Raw genomic sequence first — 15,034 nt, 5'->3', positions numbered from 1 at the left:
TGATGCAATTATGGCCACATTCCTATGCAAGCTCAATATTCTTGTAAACAAAAATTAATATAATTAAAACCAAATTAAAACCATAATTTGGTTTTAAACAGCAATATCACTGTTCATACAAAGTGATTTTCACTAATGAGTCAAGGAATGTTATATTTATATATTTATTTTTTTAAAGGGGGAGGGGTTATGGTGGGGTGTGTCAGGTGGGGTGGGGCAGGGGTGTTTTAGAATCTCTTTTATGCAAATATATAAACTTTTTCATTGACATAATTGTACTTTTTCCTCTGAAAAACTGAACAGTATACCCTAAATAATTGAAAGTTTCAGTAATTTTACAAGGTGTGTCGTTGAATGAATCAATATTAGTTTGGAATGGACAATAAAAAATACATTAAATTTGATCACAAACAATCAGACATCTATAGGTTTAGATTACAGCGTTAATGACTAATAAGTACAAATAGTGTCCCCACCTACTCAATAGTATGCTCACTCAAGCGTATAAAGACAAAGGTCATATGAGAAGTTTAGTTATCGCCATAACGACTAAAACGGCCTATCCAGATTTCAATAGGTTTGTAGTTTAGCATGTGAATGCATTGGCTTGCGGATCAATATGTATTACACAGTGAACTTCTATTATAACTCAATGTAAGTACGAGTGTCTCTCTATCTGTCATCACTGTTTTCACAATTTATGTATATTTTGATATGTAATTATTATACATCTGAATGTCTAAACTGTATAACTATTAAAAGTGAGTACATTTTGTTGCTATAACTAATTAGTATAAATTTATTGTAGACCATTTAAATTGATTAGAATAATGCAAATGGTTACAAACACTTATTATAAAAGGGTTGTTGGTTGTGAATCAATAACGTCTACTTAATGTTGTAATCAGGTCTGCAAGACCAGCAGCAGTAAACTTTATATGATGTGCCCATATATGGATATGATGATGTCATATCACTACCATATTTAAGCATATCACTACCATATTTAGGCACATCACACTTTTGTTGTCAAACTAGTTTGATAGTGTAGACAGAGCTTTAGACAAGCAGCCTGTTAATATACTACCAGGAGCTTGTTAAATCTACATTTTACTGTATATAATATCTAGATTCTACATTAAATTTGCCATTGTTGTTTTTTAATTCCAGATATTGAAGAATGATCATCTTATAGGATGGTTGATTTTATTTTGGAAATCTTGAAAATATCTGAGCAAATGGAAATGGGACAACCAACAATTTGTGAATTAAATGGCAATTCTATTACCCACCAAGAAACCGATATTAATTAACGTCACAAGTTGAAAAAGATGCAAAATAATAAAGATGAAATAATTGAGAATGATCATGTAAATATGACTAGATTAGAACCAAATCTGCAGCCTTTAAATAATACTGAAGAGTCGACAGGTAATTCAAGTACAACAGACAGTAGCTTTGCAGAGGCTGTTTCAAATAGTAAACCACATGACAATGTACACAACTTAGAAACTAAAAAATCAGACAATGATATTAAAACTCGAAGAGGACGAGGGCGACACAAACATCGAGCAGAGGACCAATCAAATAAAGTTGTCGATGTTGGGAACAATAATAAGGAACATGTAGATGGTGCTGGTCACATGGAAAATACAGAACATTCTGGAAGTGTAGGAAAATGGGAAAGGAAACTAGAGAAAAAGAAACTTGAATATAAAGAACAAAAACATGATTTAAAACAAACGTTACAGGACACAAAAACTAAATTTCAAGAGGAAGTAAGTATATCCTACTGAACGTCTTTAAATTGTATTTAAAAAAAAAATATAAAGTATCAATGACTTGCAATCGGACTATAAGTGATAGAGGTCTTATTTAGTGAAAACAACCCCTCAAATAACAGTATAATATTGATGCCTATAAGGTAACCATCCTGAAGCCCCTACTGTTGGGTCTATGCTTAAGCTCTGTCTACACTATCCAACTAGTTTGACAAAAAAAAGTGTGATGGCCAAATATGGTAGTGATATGCCCAAATATTGTAGTCACATCATCATGTCCATATATGGGCACATCACATTTTTTTATCACATAGTTTGATAGTGTAGACAGAGCTTTAAAGTATATCATTTACACCCCATGGTTGTCTTGTACCATGGAACTATAATATAATATCTTATATTATAGTTCCATGCTTGTACAGACTTCAGTACTTTAATATCATAAGACACACCTGTCCTACAAACACAATTCATTGCATTCACATTGTATCTATATTCTAGCCACCATCTAGACAAGAGGTAGGCAACAGTTGAACTTGGCATGTGCATGTGTTTTAATGTACAATTGTACTGTAATATTGTTTGTTGCATGTTTTTATATAAAATAATATATATAAATCCAAAGGCAAAAACGGGAAAAAACATGAATTTAATGGAGAATACTATAAGCAAAATCAAAATGATAAAGTAATTAAAATCGGGCAGAAAGAAGTATTAAGCTTTCATAAAAAAACCAAACTACAGTATTCCTTCATATTCATACTGTACACACTGTATATCTAAACTACACTGTACAGTACAGTACACAATAGAATGTACATTAAAAGACGAAAAATCATCAATATCAGAAATACATGTATGATAAATTACACATCATTTTTCGTTTGAATCTAATTAACTACAGTATGGTGCCATAAATTTGAAGTGTAATTATTGACACAGTAATCAAACTCTGTGTAATTAAAGTTTGTTCGATGCAAACACATTTTATTGGGTAGTTACGAACAAACGTTCAAATGATATTCATTTGTCACATCACAGTATGAAAATTTAATGTGAATCTTTATTGATTAACCTGTTGCTTTATTACGCTATTAAGCAATCCACGGTAGAATTGATTGAATGCATTATATTAACTTCTTGCGCTTGATAGGCGTTTTATCGACCAATCATTTCTCCTACCCCATGAAGAACAAGACAGGACTTAAACTTTCTTGTATAAATGTCTTACTCTGTAATGTTACTTATAATATTTCGTTATTTTACTTAAACATCGCCGTTTGTACTGTAATTTTCGCTGTAAACACCTTGTTAAAGATGTATTGTCCCCTGAAAAAAATAATTTTTTACCATTTTTGTTGTTGAATATGCAATTTTAATGTTACATAATAGTTATTCATTTGACCAAAAACTGGATCAAATTTTTCATGATAGGCCTACATCTTTAAATGTTCTTGTGTAAATGTAAATTTTCTGTAAAAATGGTTTTTCTGTTGACTTTCGTCATTGCTTAGATGTTTTGGTGTAACCATTCTCAATTTTAATGTATTATATGTTAATATTATTTTAATATTCAACCTGTTGGTGTTTTACTGTTGGCTTGAAATAAAGAACGATCGACAGGAACGTGATGTTTTTGTGATAAGCACTATTTACAATACCTTTCGCAATTATGATAAATGGTAGTTACTGGTTGGAGGTCACTTTATATTGTCTGAGATAACAGTAGTGTCATTCAATGGCTGGTAATTTACTACATGAGGTAAAGCAGGAGAAAGATCTGGGTGTTACCTTTGATCCTAGTTTAATCTTTAATTTGCATGTAGCGGATATCTGTAAAAGGGCTAATAAGAAACTAGGAATGATTTATAGATCTTTTAAATTCTTGAATAAAGATGGATTTTTGAAGCTGTATAAGTCTATTGTCAGGCCAACGCTTGAATATTGTAACACTGTTTATAATCCTATTAGAAAACGAGATCAGGATGAAATAGAGAAGGTCCAGCAAAGAGCAACAAGATTGATTCCTAGGTACCGAAATATCCCTTATGAACAACGTTTGAGAATTCTTGGTCTTCCTACTATGAGATATCGAAGGCAGAGAGCGGATATTATCCAAGTTTTTAGGATTGTTAAGGGTTTCGATCGTATCTCGATCAACACATTTTTTGAATTTGATCTAGAATCTCGGACCCGTGGACACACATATAAACTCAAGTTTAAAAGCTCTCGTCTTAATATTAGGAGGGACACCTTCTCCAGGAGAGTTATTCTCTTATGGAATGCTCTGCCTACGGATGTAGTTTCATGTGCTACGGTGAACTCGTTCAAAGCAAAACTTAACGTCGCATGGTCTAACCACCCGCTGAAGTTTTCACCCTATATTGAATATGATTTTATTGCTAAGAGGGGCTTTTAAGCACTGAGTGCTTCGCCTCGATCCCGTAGACGAAAGTGTACGGGAAACAAGTAAACAAGTAAACAAGAAAACAAACATTTACATGACAAATAACACACAATAAGTTTATTGTTACTGTAATCCAGTAGCTAGCTTTATATTGCAAAACAACAATACAAAAGAGAAGATTAAGGTACTTTGGTAACCATGTCTTTAAGTTCCCTCACATATAATTTACAATTATGATCAATAACAATATTTTACTGACACAATTTATCCTGTGATCCATTTTATTATTATATTAAACACCAATAGTTTTTGTCTACAATATCAAAGTTTATGTGAAAAGAAGAAAAGAAAATGTGATGTGCCCATATACGGACATGATATCACTACCATATTTGAGAATATCACTACCATATTTGGGCACATTACAATTTTTTTGTCAAACAAGTTTGATAGTGCAGACAGAGCTTTAAACACCAATAGCTTTTGGTGCAGTGCTATCTGGTATGGCAATTTATCAATTTCTATTCCTGTAAAAAACATACTGCTATTAAAACCGAGATATGATTCTTTAAACAGATCAAGAAGTATGAAACGGATTTATCCGATAAACGACGAGAATATTTGACACAGCTAACGGAACTGCAGATGGATGAAGAAATGCAAAGTATGGCAAAAAGAATGGAAGAATTGAAAGAACTCGAAGACGAGTTGGATCGGCGGTTTAAACAGTGCATGGATTTCGAGACGGAGGTGAGAAAACCCATGGTCTGTATCGTAAGTCAGTTTGTGTGTTGTGTGGTGGAGAGTTTCTAACTTGCTGTCACAATACTGTTACTGCTATTAATACCTGTCCATAAGTGACACCAATGGTAAGTTGTTTTAATTTGGTGGACAGTGTCTAACTTGCTGTTACTATACTTTTTTAATGTGTGAACCCAATGTTTCCATTTGGTGGACAGTGTCTAACTTACTGTCACAATACTTTTTTAATGTATGAACCTACAGGGTAAGGTTTCAGTTTGGTGGACAGTTTACTACTAATTTTCATTGTTTGGGATGGGGATTTTTTGCATTATTTTTGTTGATGTCATTTGATTTGGTTGCGGTTTCTGAATTTTCAATGTTTTGAATGGTGGAATTCTTGCATTATTTTGTTGATTTCTGAATTTAATTTGTTACTTTAACAACATTTGTAAAGACTGAAGTGGAAAAAGTTTCATGCAGTGTGTGATCAGCTATTTCTGTCTAAATTTAGTATTTTAATATTGTATTTTGTAATTATATTTTTAGATTGAGCAGGCCGAAAAATATCTTGACAGAAGAAGTGAAATATGTAAGAGTCGAGAAGAGCAGCTTAAAAACCTAGATGAGGTATTTTAACATAACTTAACTTTCTCACATTGATGTCCTAGCGTCAAAATCTTTAAAGAATGAGGTTGAAACTAAATGAAGATTCAGGAAAAATGTTAAATTGTATACAACGTAAAATTGTAATTCAATGAAGCTTTTCTACAAATTGCTGAATTTGTCTTGTACATTCTAAATTTGTGTTTGATTTGGTTAATTGATAATTAAGTTACAATAATTATATTAAATTTACAATTGTCGTTTTCATTCAGGAATTGGATGTACTACACAGCGAACTTGAGCTTGACAAAGAACGTTTGCAGGGGTCAGGGGTCAACGTTAATTCAATACTGACAACTAAACGTGGTGAAAGGTATTAAAATAAATTAGTTAACTGAATCTATCAAAAGTATGTCAAGGAATTGAGCAAGGAATTTCATTCCAGTATCAACAAACAATAAATTGACATCACATTTCAGATGTTCGTCCTGAATTTTGGCAAGCTCCCTATTCTACTTCCACTAACTAAAAATCAAATTACTGTAGTGTAGATTTGTCATGGTAATATTGTAATTATACAAAAACATGACCTGTCATCTATTCATATTCACAGGTTCAATGACCTTCAACACCTGAATGATGAAGATGATTACATTCTAAAAGCTAATTTACGTAAAACAGAAACGGAGCTAAAATCAACCAAATACAATTTACAAACAACGTCAGAACAGTTAAAATCTGTACATGATGAGGTTAGTGGATTAAAGGCGGAAAAGAAGAAAAACGAACAAAAAATGAAACATCTTGAAACTCAACTAGCAGTGGCGCTTGGACAATTAAGCCAACGGAATTTGGCAAGTGGTAACAATACACCAACAAACAAACCTAAAGACCAGGAACGTTACAAATCTGTACACAAACATATCACGTTAAACAGATTAAATGAAGATGGATTATTGAGTATAAACCAACAGGCTCAGCTACGTAGGAAGAATAGTAGCGACAGGTCTTCGTCTTCTGACGGGGGTCGCGCATCTCGGTATAGTATCAGGCGTAATGAGTCTAAATTGACAAGTGGACTGCAGCCAGGTACATCCGATGGTATGGGATCATCGGAAGGATCTGGTAGTATGATCGGTGACCATGTTGTTGATAGCACGGTCAGTGAGCCCGCATCCAGTAAAAGCACAACATGTAATGTCATGTGACTTGTAGTCACTATTTGTGAATGGTGTGATTTTAATAGGTCAAGTAATCAATTCGGTTGAAATATCATCATTGTGTTCAGGACACAAAACATCAAACAACAAATTTCAATCGCACAAAAATATCACACACAAATAATATACAGTAACAGAAGACAAAATCTATTGTAATTGTACAACAGTAGAAGAGAGCTTATAATTTTCCTACCTTAAGTGTCGAAATGTTATTGAGTGCTGAGAATGTAGTATCTAGTAACAATTTGTTAAAATATATAATATAATTTTATAAACAGTTTTAACAATGCACATTTTTTAACTCTCTCTACTGTATAATTTAATAAGTGGATGCAATTTTTTTTTTATTAAATGCATAAATATGTTATTATCCCTATTTAGGTTGGCAGACATTCAGGACTGATAAACTGTACAGTAATAAACTTGGTTACAACTGTATACAGCTTTATTTTAGTGTGTTTTAATAAGGGGTAGAAAACTGGGAAAAACATGGCACAATCAGACAATACAATTAAATAAATATTTGTATCAGAATTTATTACCACCAAAGGCTAATTTTGTTTGTTTTATAATAATATACTATCTAGTTTGATTGACATAAAAGTACAATCAATGCCATATCATCTTTTTTCAAACCGTAATAAGGATATATTGGTCCTTTTTATCTGTCTTTTACATCTTGAGTTTTTCATCAATTCTATCAGCATAACTTTCCAAGTTATGAAACGCCAGAAACACCTACAAGAAATGTATAATGAATAAAACACCTTTTTCAATTGTGAATTCATAATTCATCAATGGTGACAGAGGAAATCCACATTCATCATTTTTATATTAGCACTAACCATAATTGTACTCTACAGTATCTCCTGAACCGCATGAACTCACAAGATAGGACACATTTCTTGGGCTCGAATCTAACCACTAGCCATCAGCACAAGCTCGGTGGTCTAGAGGTATGAACGCCAGGCTAGTGATCTGGAGGTCGTGGGTTCGAGTCCCACCCGAGAACTACTTGCAAATTTTTTCGCAAGTATTCTCAAATGTACTTAGTATAAAGTACAAATTACGTCAGAGTAGGACAAACATCTAATTACTCAACTCCCTGATGCAAAACTACAATTACAAGATAGGACACCTTTTTAATTCTCCTTCAGTCATTTGGTTGTGAATAAAAATTGTATGTTTAGACCATTCAGGTCAAAGAGAAGTGATCATGAATTTTACTAATGGTAGACGTGGACGACATTTGACAGGACAATACAAATATTTCTAAATTCAAATAGCAAATTGTACATAATATACAAACCTTTAATTTTGTTAGGTGAGAGTCGTTGACTGTTTGTTTTGCAGCCTCTGTATTTGGATGCAGTCGTAGGTAATTACTGACAAGCTGAGTAGCATCATTTATCCTATAAAATAAAACAAAACTTTCTATCTAATTCTTATTGGAAGAGTGGATATATTTATTTATTTATTTGTTCTTTCTTTAAACTGAAATACACTTTCAATACAAATGTACTGATTTCCAAAGTGGTTCAGTAAACATATTTATAACAAAAATAAAATAATAATAATAATAATAATAATAATATAAGTTTCTCCAAATTCTTTACACTACATTCTGCTAGCACTACCATTGGAGCTAAGAAAAAATGATTGTGAGAATATTCAATGCCATAAGATTTAGGAAACGTAACATCTGTCCAAGTGTTTGAAGTTTGATTGGACAAGCATTGGTCAAACAAGGACTTTTTCTATATTTATATTTTGGGCTATGAGGTATAACTTGTGGGTCTTAAGAGGTGAACTATCCTATTTTTTATATACCCACACCCAATTATTACTGTACTACAGTATGCATCAGATAGATTAGTGCATTAGACAAATGTTTGACCTAGGTAGTGCCCGATCCTGTGCTATGTACACACAATTGCGACTGTGTCTTTAAATTTGAAAAAGCATCTCCAAATTAATAAGAGCTTCTTTAATTGGAAGGGTAATTTGATAGAGAGCTAGTGTATATTAAAATATAATAATTTTTTGTTTCTATTCACAAACAAACTTATCCAGGGGTGGAGTAGGCGTGGCATAGTGTTTACCTGTCTTGCTGCAGTAGGTACTTAATAACCTTCTCTATCCTCTGATGGCTTACAAGAAACAAAGCCAGTGGTTTGTAGTGACTGGTATTGGCTAAGTCATCATACATGCCTCTTTCATCTATATTTATGAAGACAGCCGATCGAATCTGAAAACACAATTATATAGTAGATGGTGCACAGGCCAATGATGTATAGTTTTGTATGGTGCTATGAGAAAGGGATAAAGTATGATCATAGTTCATAGTAAAGTTCACTAACCTGTTGGGACTGTGGTAAAACCTTCTTGTTTTCCTGGTATTTTTTCACTTGGTCCAATATTTTCAAGTGACACTTACTGCTTAGCATAACCTTAGCAAAAAAAACATTTTTTTCTGTTGAGTGGTGAGTTACTGATAACCACAAGTATGCCTCGTTAAATAGAGCAGTCAAACTTTCAACAAATTAAATATTCTCTCTGTTCAACAAATAGATATTATCTACTGTGAATTATGTGGGCCTAGCTAGACCTAGGCTAGACATAACTCTTTTACAAATTACACAAACCAACAGTGGTGTTGGTAGTCTATGAGTGAGATACCTACCTGTATAGACTCTACATATGCCATTATTCCCAATATGGACACCCCTCGAAAGGAAAATGGAATAGTCCAGGCGCCGTAGCGGGCCGTACAAACGTCTCTCACGCATGACATCGTCCTCATATTCCGAGATCCACGTGATCACGGCGAGGGGAGGCGGGAGGGATTGCTATACAGGTAGGTATCTCACTCATAGACTACCAACACCACTGTTGGTTTGTGTAGTCTATTTCGTGAGATCCCTACCTGTATAGACTCTACATATGCCAGAGTAGCACCGGCATCAGGAGGAGGGCGTGATTGTGACTAAAACCAACTTACCCTACTTAGAAGGCCGACAAATCGCCGACGCTACGGTCGCCTGGGACGAGACAACGTCCTGAAGGTAGCACGATGAAAAAGTGGTCTGAGCTCTCCACCATGCCGCCGCTAAAATATCCGAAACGGGCACACCCCGAAATAACGCCCACGAAGCCACTGAGCCACGCACCTCATGCATATGAGCTGGCGGCGGCAAGCGTGAAGATGCATACGCTGACTTGATGGCGGAAACGACCCAACGGGCTATCGTATCCTTAGAGGCGGGGCCATGGGGTTTTATTGTCGTCACAAACAGATGTGACGTTCCGTTTCGTAAATGTTGCGTGCGATTAACATATATTTGTATCGCACGCACTGGGCACCAAAGCCTGTCTTCTCGCACAGAGGAGTGCGAGGAAATTTTAGAAATAAAAATGGTTGGTGGAGAGTGATTCAGGGTTTGGGTCTTTGCTAAGAACCCTGCTCGGAAAGTGAGACGAACACCGTTGTTCTCAAACCGAATATGGCCAGGGTCTAAGGAAAGTGCGTGAATCTCACCCTTACGCTTACATGACGCTGCGGATACTAGAAACGCAGTCTTAATAGAAACATCGAGCAGAGATGCTGAACCAAGGGGTTCGTATGGCGGTTTTGTAAGGGCCTCAAGGACCGAGTTTAAGTCCCACCGGGGAAGTAAAGACCGCACGGGAGGTCGAACATTAAACATTCCTCTTATCAGCATCGATAGTTCTAAAGAGGAGGATACTGACGATCCGTCGGGAAACCTCGGTAATACTACCGCAATAGCTGACCGGTACCCCGCTATGGTTCTGACCTGGAGTCCCGACTCAAATAGGTCATGGAGAAACCGGGAGACTTCGCCTAGAGAGGCGGAATGAGGATCGATTTCATAACCGGCACACCATTGATAAAAACGCTTAAGGCGGCTGTTGTATAGTGTTCTTGTCGACTCCCGTCGAGACTGGGCTGCCAACAAGGCAGGCCCGTCTGGAATTCCTGCACTTCTGAGGCGATTCCTGACAAGGGCCAGGCAGTCAGCGTCAGGGATTGCAGGTTGTGAAGGCCCAGCCGGGCCCGGGATTGAACTAAGAGATCGGGCCGAATTGGCAGGGTCCTGGGCTGAGAATAAAGCAGACTCAGCATTGAGGGAAACCAAGTTTGGCGAGACCACCATGGAGCTACCAGGAGGATTTTGCATTGATGGCGGCGAATGTGAGATATGACCAGAGGGATGAGGGAAAGAGGCGGAAAGGCATACGCCCACATCCCGTTCCATGAGATCGACAGGGCGTCGGTGGCCCAGGCCGTGGCTTCTGGGTACCGGGAGCAAAAAATCGGAAGTTGAGCATTCCGGTTCGTCGCAAACAGGTCGATGAGAGGTCGTCCAAACGTGTTGAAGATCTGTTGGACGACGGCTGTCGATAACATCCACTCGGTCGGAAGGACAGAGCCCTTGCGACGGGAGAGGGCATCGGCAATCGTGTTGAGTTTGCCGGGAATGTGAATTGCTTTTAGGTGGATCCCCTGCTGGTGGCACCAGTTTAGGAGCTGCCATGTGTAACAACACAGGGTTGGGGAGTGCGTCCCGCCCTGACGGTTGATGTAAGATACCACCGTGGCGCTGTCGGACAGCACCAAAACAGCCTCCCCGTGACATAAGTGGAGCAGGCTGTGTAGAGTATTTGAGACTGCAAGAAGTTCTAGGACATTTATGTGGAGGGCTGATTCCAACATGGTCCAGGTTCCCGCTACCTGCTCGGAGGGCGCATGACCGCCCCACCCAGAGAGGGAGGCGTCGACGGTGACTCGCACCGACGGAATAGGATCGGAGAAAGGTTTTCCCCCGTCCAACCCTCCTGGTTGAAGCCACCACTGAACGTGAGAAGCTACGAATGTATTTAGCGGGACCTGGGCCAGAATGTTTCTGGAGGAAGGGGAAAAATGATAAAGGAGGTGGAGTTGCATCGGACGCATGTGAAGTCGGCAGTCCGGAACTAAATCTACGAAACTCGCAAGGTATCCCAGAACTTTCAGCCACATCAGGGCTGGAGATGATGGTCGGGACAACAGGAGTTTTATCGCTGCCCGACAGGTCTCTATGCGAGCTTGTGATGGGAACGCCAGGGACCGAATGAGATCTAGACGGGCCCCAAGAAACAGTGGGGACTGAGACGGGGTGAGAACTGATTTTTGATAATTGATAATGAAACCTGCGGCTTCTGTGATCTTCAATACAAGGCCGACGTGGCTTACGAGGGCCTGTTTGGAATTTGCGAGAATTAGCCAATCGTCCAGGTACATGAAGATTCTTACCCCCATCGAGTGGAATACTGCCCCCAGTGCCTTGACTACCCGAGTGAAGACCCGTGGGGCAGTGGACAGACCAAACGGAAGGGCTCTGAACTGGTATAGTTCCCCGTCCAGGAGAAACCGTAGCCAATGACGGTCCTCTGGGGAAATGGGAATGTGGAAATAGGCGTCTTTTAAGTCTAGAGATGCTGCCCAGTCCCTGGGACACAGGCCACGTAGGACCGTGACCAGCGTGTCCATTCTGAACCTTACCGGGATTATAAACTGATTTAAACTTCGGAGGTTGAGAATAGGACGCCAACCCCCCGATGCCTTTTCTGTGAGAAATAGTGTAGAAAGGTAGCCTTTTGTAAGGGATGTGAGAGGGACTCGTGAGATTGCTCCCTTCTGCATTAATTCTTTGACCCCCTCGAATAAGGCCTTCTTCCTGATTGGGCAGGAAGGAATTTCAGTTGGCCTCTGTGGACCCATATGCGGAAGTGAGGTGAATTCTATCCTGTAACCCGCGTACAGGGTACTTACAACCCATGAGTCTACTCCCATGGACTCCCAGACCTGTGCGAACATCCCTAATCTTCCCCCCACCCGCTCGGTTACAGAAGAACCGAGCCCATCCCCAGGAATGTCACTTCTGGTTCCCACGGCGACCCCGACGCCGCCCTCCCCCACGGGAGGCATGTTGGGCCGGGTGGGAACTGGCCCGAAAGGGCCGGGGGGAGTAAGTAGGTCCCATGAGAGGTGGGATGGAAGACGAGGAATGTGGCTGAGGAGGAGGCCTCGGTTGGCTTGGCACCTGGTAAGGGTTAGTGGCCCAGCGTTGCGAGCGAGAAGTGCGACGGTCACGACGCTTAACGCCGCCAGACGCTTTAGAATTGGTTTGGCGACGCGCCTCTAGCTCGCGGGCCCAAGCCTCTTCCCTTGATGCGAACAGACCGGAAAATAAATCTTCGGACTGGAAGGAAGGGGAATCCATGAACCGTTCAAAATGACCCGGATCAATAGACGACGCACGCATATTTTGGCCTGACGGTTAATTCGTCTCAGCAAGTCTGGGTGGATCCCCACAACAGGCACATTAGAGGTCGTCGCAGTTTGGGAGAGCGAGTCCCAAAGGCCACCGCCCAGAGAACCTCCAGAAGCATCAGGTGTTTCATACGGGATTCCCAAGTGGGAAAGAATACCCGGTAGCGCCCTAGAGACGAGCTGCTGATGTCCAGACGGGAGAGGCGTATCATCGTCAAATTCAGGCTCCGACCCATCATCTATGTCAGTGGAATCCCCACAGACCCGCACCTCGATACCTGGATTGTTAAGCGAGGGGACGGGAAGAGGTGCACTGGACGATCCAGTTTTAATACGCTCCCTCTCCTCTAGGGTCTTACTGACTTGCTCTGATATTAATTTCAGCATATCCGGGCTTAGCACCTGAGGTGCAGGCGGCGGGTCAGGGAGTACGACCCCGGAGCTAACAGACATGGCTCTACCAGGGGGGCTAGAGTGCGCCAAGGCCCACTCATCGGCGGTAATGAACTTCGCCGCAGGCCTGCGTATGCATACCTCGCAGGTCGCAGATTGGCTGCATTTGCGGCAGCGCGGGGCACGCCAAATGGCGGTCCAGCTTCGTGGACGGGCGGGGCCCGCCACACACGGAACAGGCTGCGGCTTTACGAGCAGACATGGCTACAAAACAAGTAAGGATACTGTTGGTAGAAGCTTCCTTCACAAGAATGCTAAACACAATAAATCCACAAAGGTATGCGTTGCTAGCCAGGTGTCCTTTGTTATTGTTCTTTTAATTAGTTTTCCTTCAAGGTTTCAAGGTCACACGTCCGCTTTCCATGGAAAGCGAAAGGAATATGAGGACGATGTCATGCGTGAGAGACGTTTGTACGGCCCGCTACGGCGCCTGGACTATTCCATTTTCCTTTCGAGGGGTGTCCATATTGGGAATAATGGCATATGTAGAGTCTATACAGGTAGGGATCTCACGAAATAGACAGTATACACAAAATCGAGAGAAACTGATTTAATTCTGTTTTGTACGATTCCATTTCTTAGTACCATACTGGTCTCCAAAAACGTTATCATTTGGAATGTTACTGATTTGATACATGGATCTATACCTGTAGCTGTTGTTTGCGCTTTTCAGTTTGCGGGATCAACAGTAAACATCCAAGGCTGTGGGCATGCATTTCAACTCCGAGAAACTGTCGTGAAAAATTTAAATGATCCATATCTAACAACATTGGACACCTGAAATCAAAGTAAATATTAATAAATAAAGGAAAAACCGGTAAAACAAATAAACGGTAGAACCCCTATGAAGGGGACACCTTCGGGAACCAACAAAGCACCCCCTTAATAGGCATGTCCCTTTAATGCGTGTGTCCCTTTATAGGCGTGTCCCAAAGGAGGGGGTTATACTGTGGTTTGGGTAATACAGCATTTACAAATGTTTATCATTCCAAAATATCTGACCTTTGTAACAAAACATATGCTTTATGACACGCTAACTCTTGGTCTTCTGTCAGAGGCAGTGATACTGAAATGTCAAAGGTCAGATTATGAATTAATACTTGTTGTCATCATACATTGTCTTCATGTATCTAATCATATCTTATGTGCCTTGTTACCTGTTGAGAATGGCCTGTTGATAATTATCTTCCACACATTGGGTAGACATCTGACTTGCCATAAGCAAGGAATTGCAGATAGGGTCACCAAAACATGTTGCAAGTAATCCATCTGTAAATGAATATGAACAATTTTTACGATAAAAACAATGTAAATTTAGGAGCCCCTGTGAAAATAATAACACTACTAGATACACTTGGGAAAAGCACAGAATGTCTTAACTAACCAAGTCTAATAATAATTTTTGTTCCATTATATTTACTTCAAAAGTTGTCTTTACGTTCGTTAAAAGCTAAAACAGTAGAACCCTCATTTGGGACACTTTGAAATGAAT

At 39.4% G+C, this 15,034-nt stretch overlaps 2 protein-coding genes and 1 non-coding gene across 4 annotated transcripts in view; 2 read left to right on the top strand and 1 right to left on the bottom strand.

Annotated features, from left to right (window-relative positions):
* LOC144851654 (kinetochore-associated protein 1-like) overlaps positions 1 to 15,034 on the bottom strand; it is a 65,040-nt gene that overhangs the window by 30,097 nt on the left and 19,909 nt on the right. The window contains exons 51-57 of one of the 2 annotated variants that reach the window (XM_078709219.1): positions 14,700 to 14,811; positions 14,545 to 14,608; positions 14,190 to 14,319; positions 9,116 to 9,205; positions 8,858 to 9,003; positions 8,065 to 8,167; positions 7,240 to 7,493 (exon numbers count right to left, since the gene is read on the bottom strand). In XM_078709219.1, the coding sequence (XP_078565345.1) occupies positions 7,428 to 7,493; positions 8,065 to 8,167; positions 8,858 to 9,003; positions 9,116 to 9,205; positions 14,190 to 14,319; positions 14,545 to 14,608; positions 14,700 to 14,811 (711 nt within the window). In that variant the 3' untranslated portion in view covers positions 7,240 to 7,427. Of the gene's footprint in view, positions 1 to 7,239; positions 7,494 to 8,064; positions 8,168 to 8,857; positions 9,004 to 9,115; positions 9,206 to 14,189; positions 14,320 to 14,544; positions 14,609 to 14,699; positions 14,812 to 15,034 lie in introns of those variants that run through there. The other variant, XM_078709218.1, reaches the window with a different exon arrangement.
* Positions 1,299 to 7,052, top strand: LOC144851668 (uncharacterized). The gene is made up of 5 exons (XM_078709244.1): positions 1,299 to 1,778; positions 4,765 to 4,938; positions 5,479 to 5,559; positions 5,808 to 5,908; positions 6,149 to 7,052. Exons 1-5 carry the CDS (start codon positions 1,332 to 1,334, stop codon positions 6,741 to 6,743), a joined length of 1,398 nt encoding a protein of 465 aa, XP_078565370.1. The 5' UTR covers positions 1,299 to 1,331; the 3' UTR covers positions 6,744 to 7,052.
* Positions 7,695 to 7,769, top strand: Trnat-agu (transfer RNA threonine (anticodon AGU)). The gene has a single exon. It is a non-coding gene; the product is annotated as a tRNA-Thr (tRNA).

This window comes from Antedon bifida, chromosome 9 (genome assembly GCF_963402885.1).
Source record: "Antedon bifida chromosome 9, ecAntBifi1.1, whole genome shotgun sequence".
Taxonomy (NCBI): Eukaryota; Metazoa; Echinodermata; class Crinoidea; order Comatulida; family Antedonidae; genus Antedon; species Antedon bifida.
Note: the sequence above shows the minus strand (reverse complement) of the source record. Positions and strands in the feature narration are given on the sequence as shown.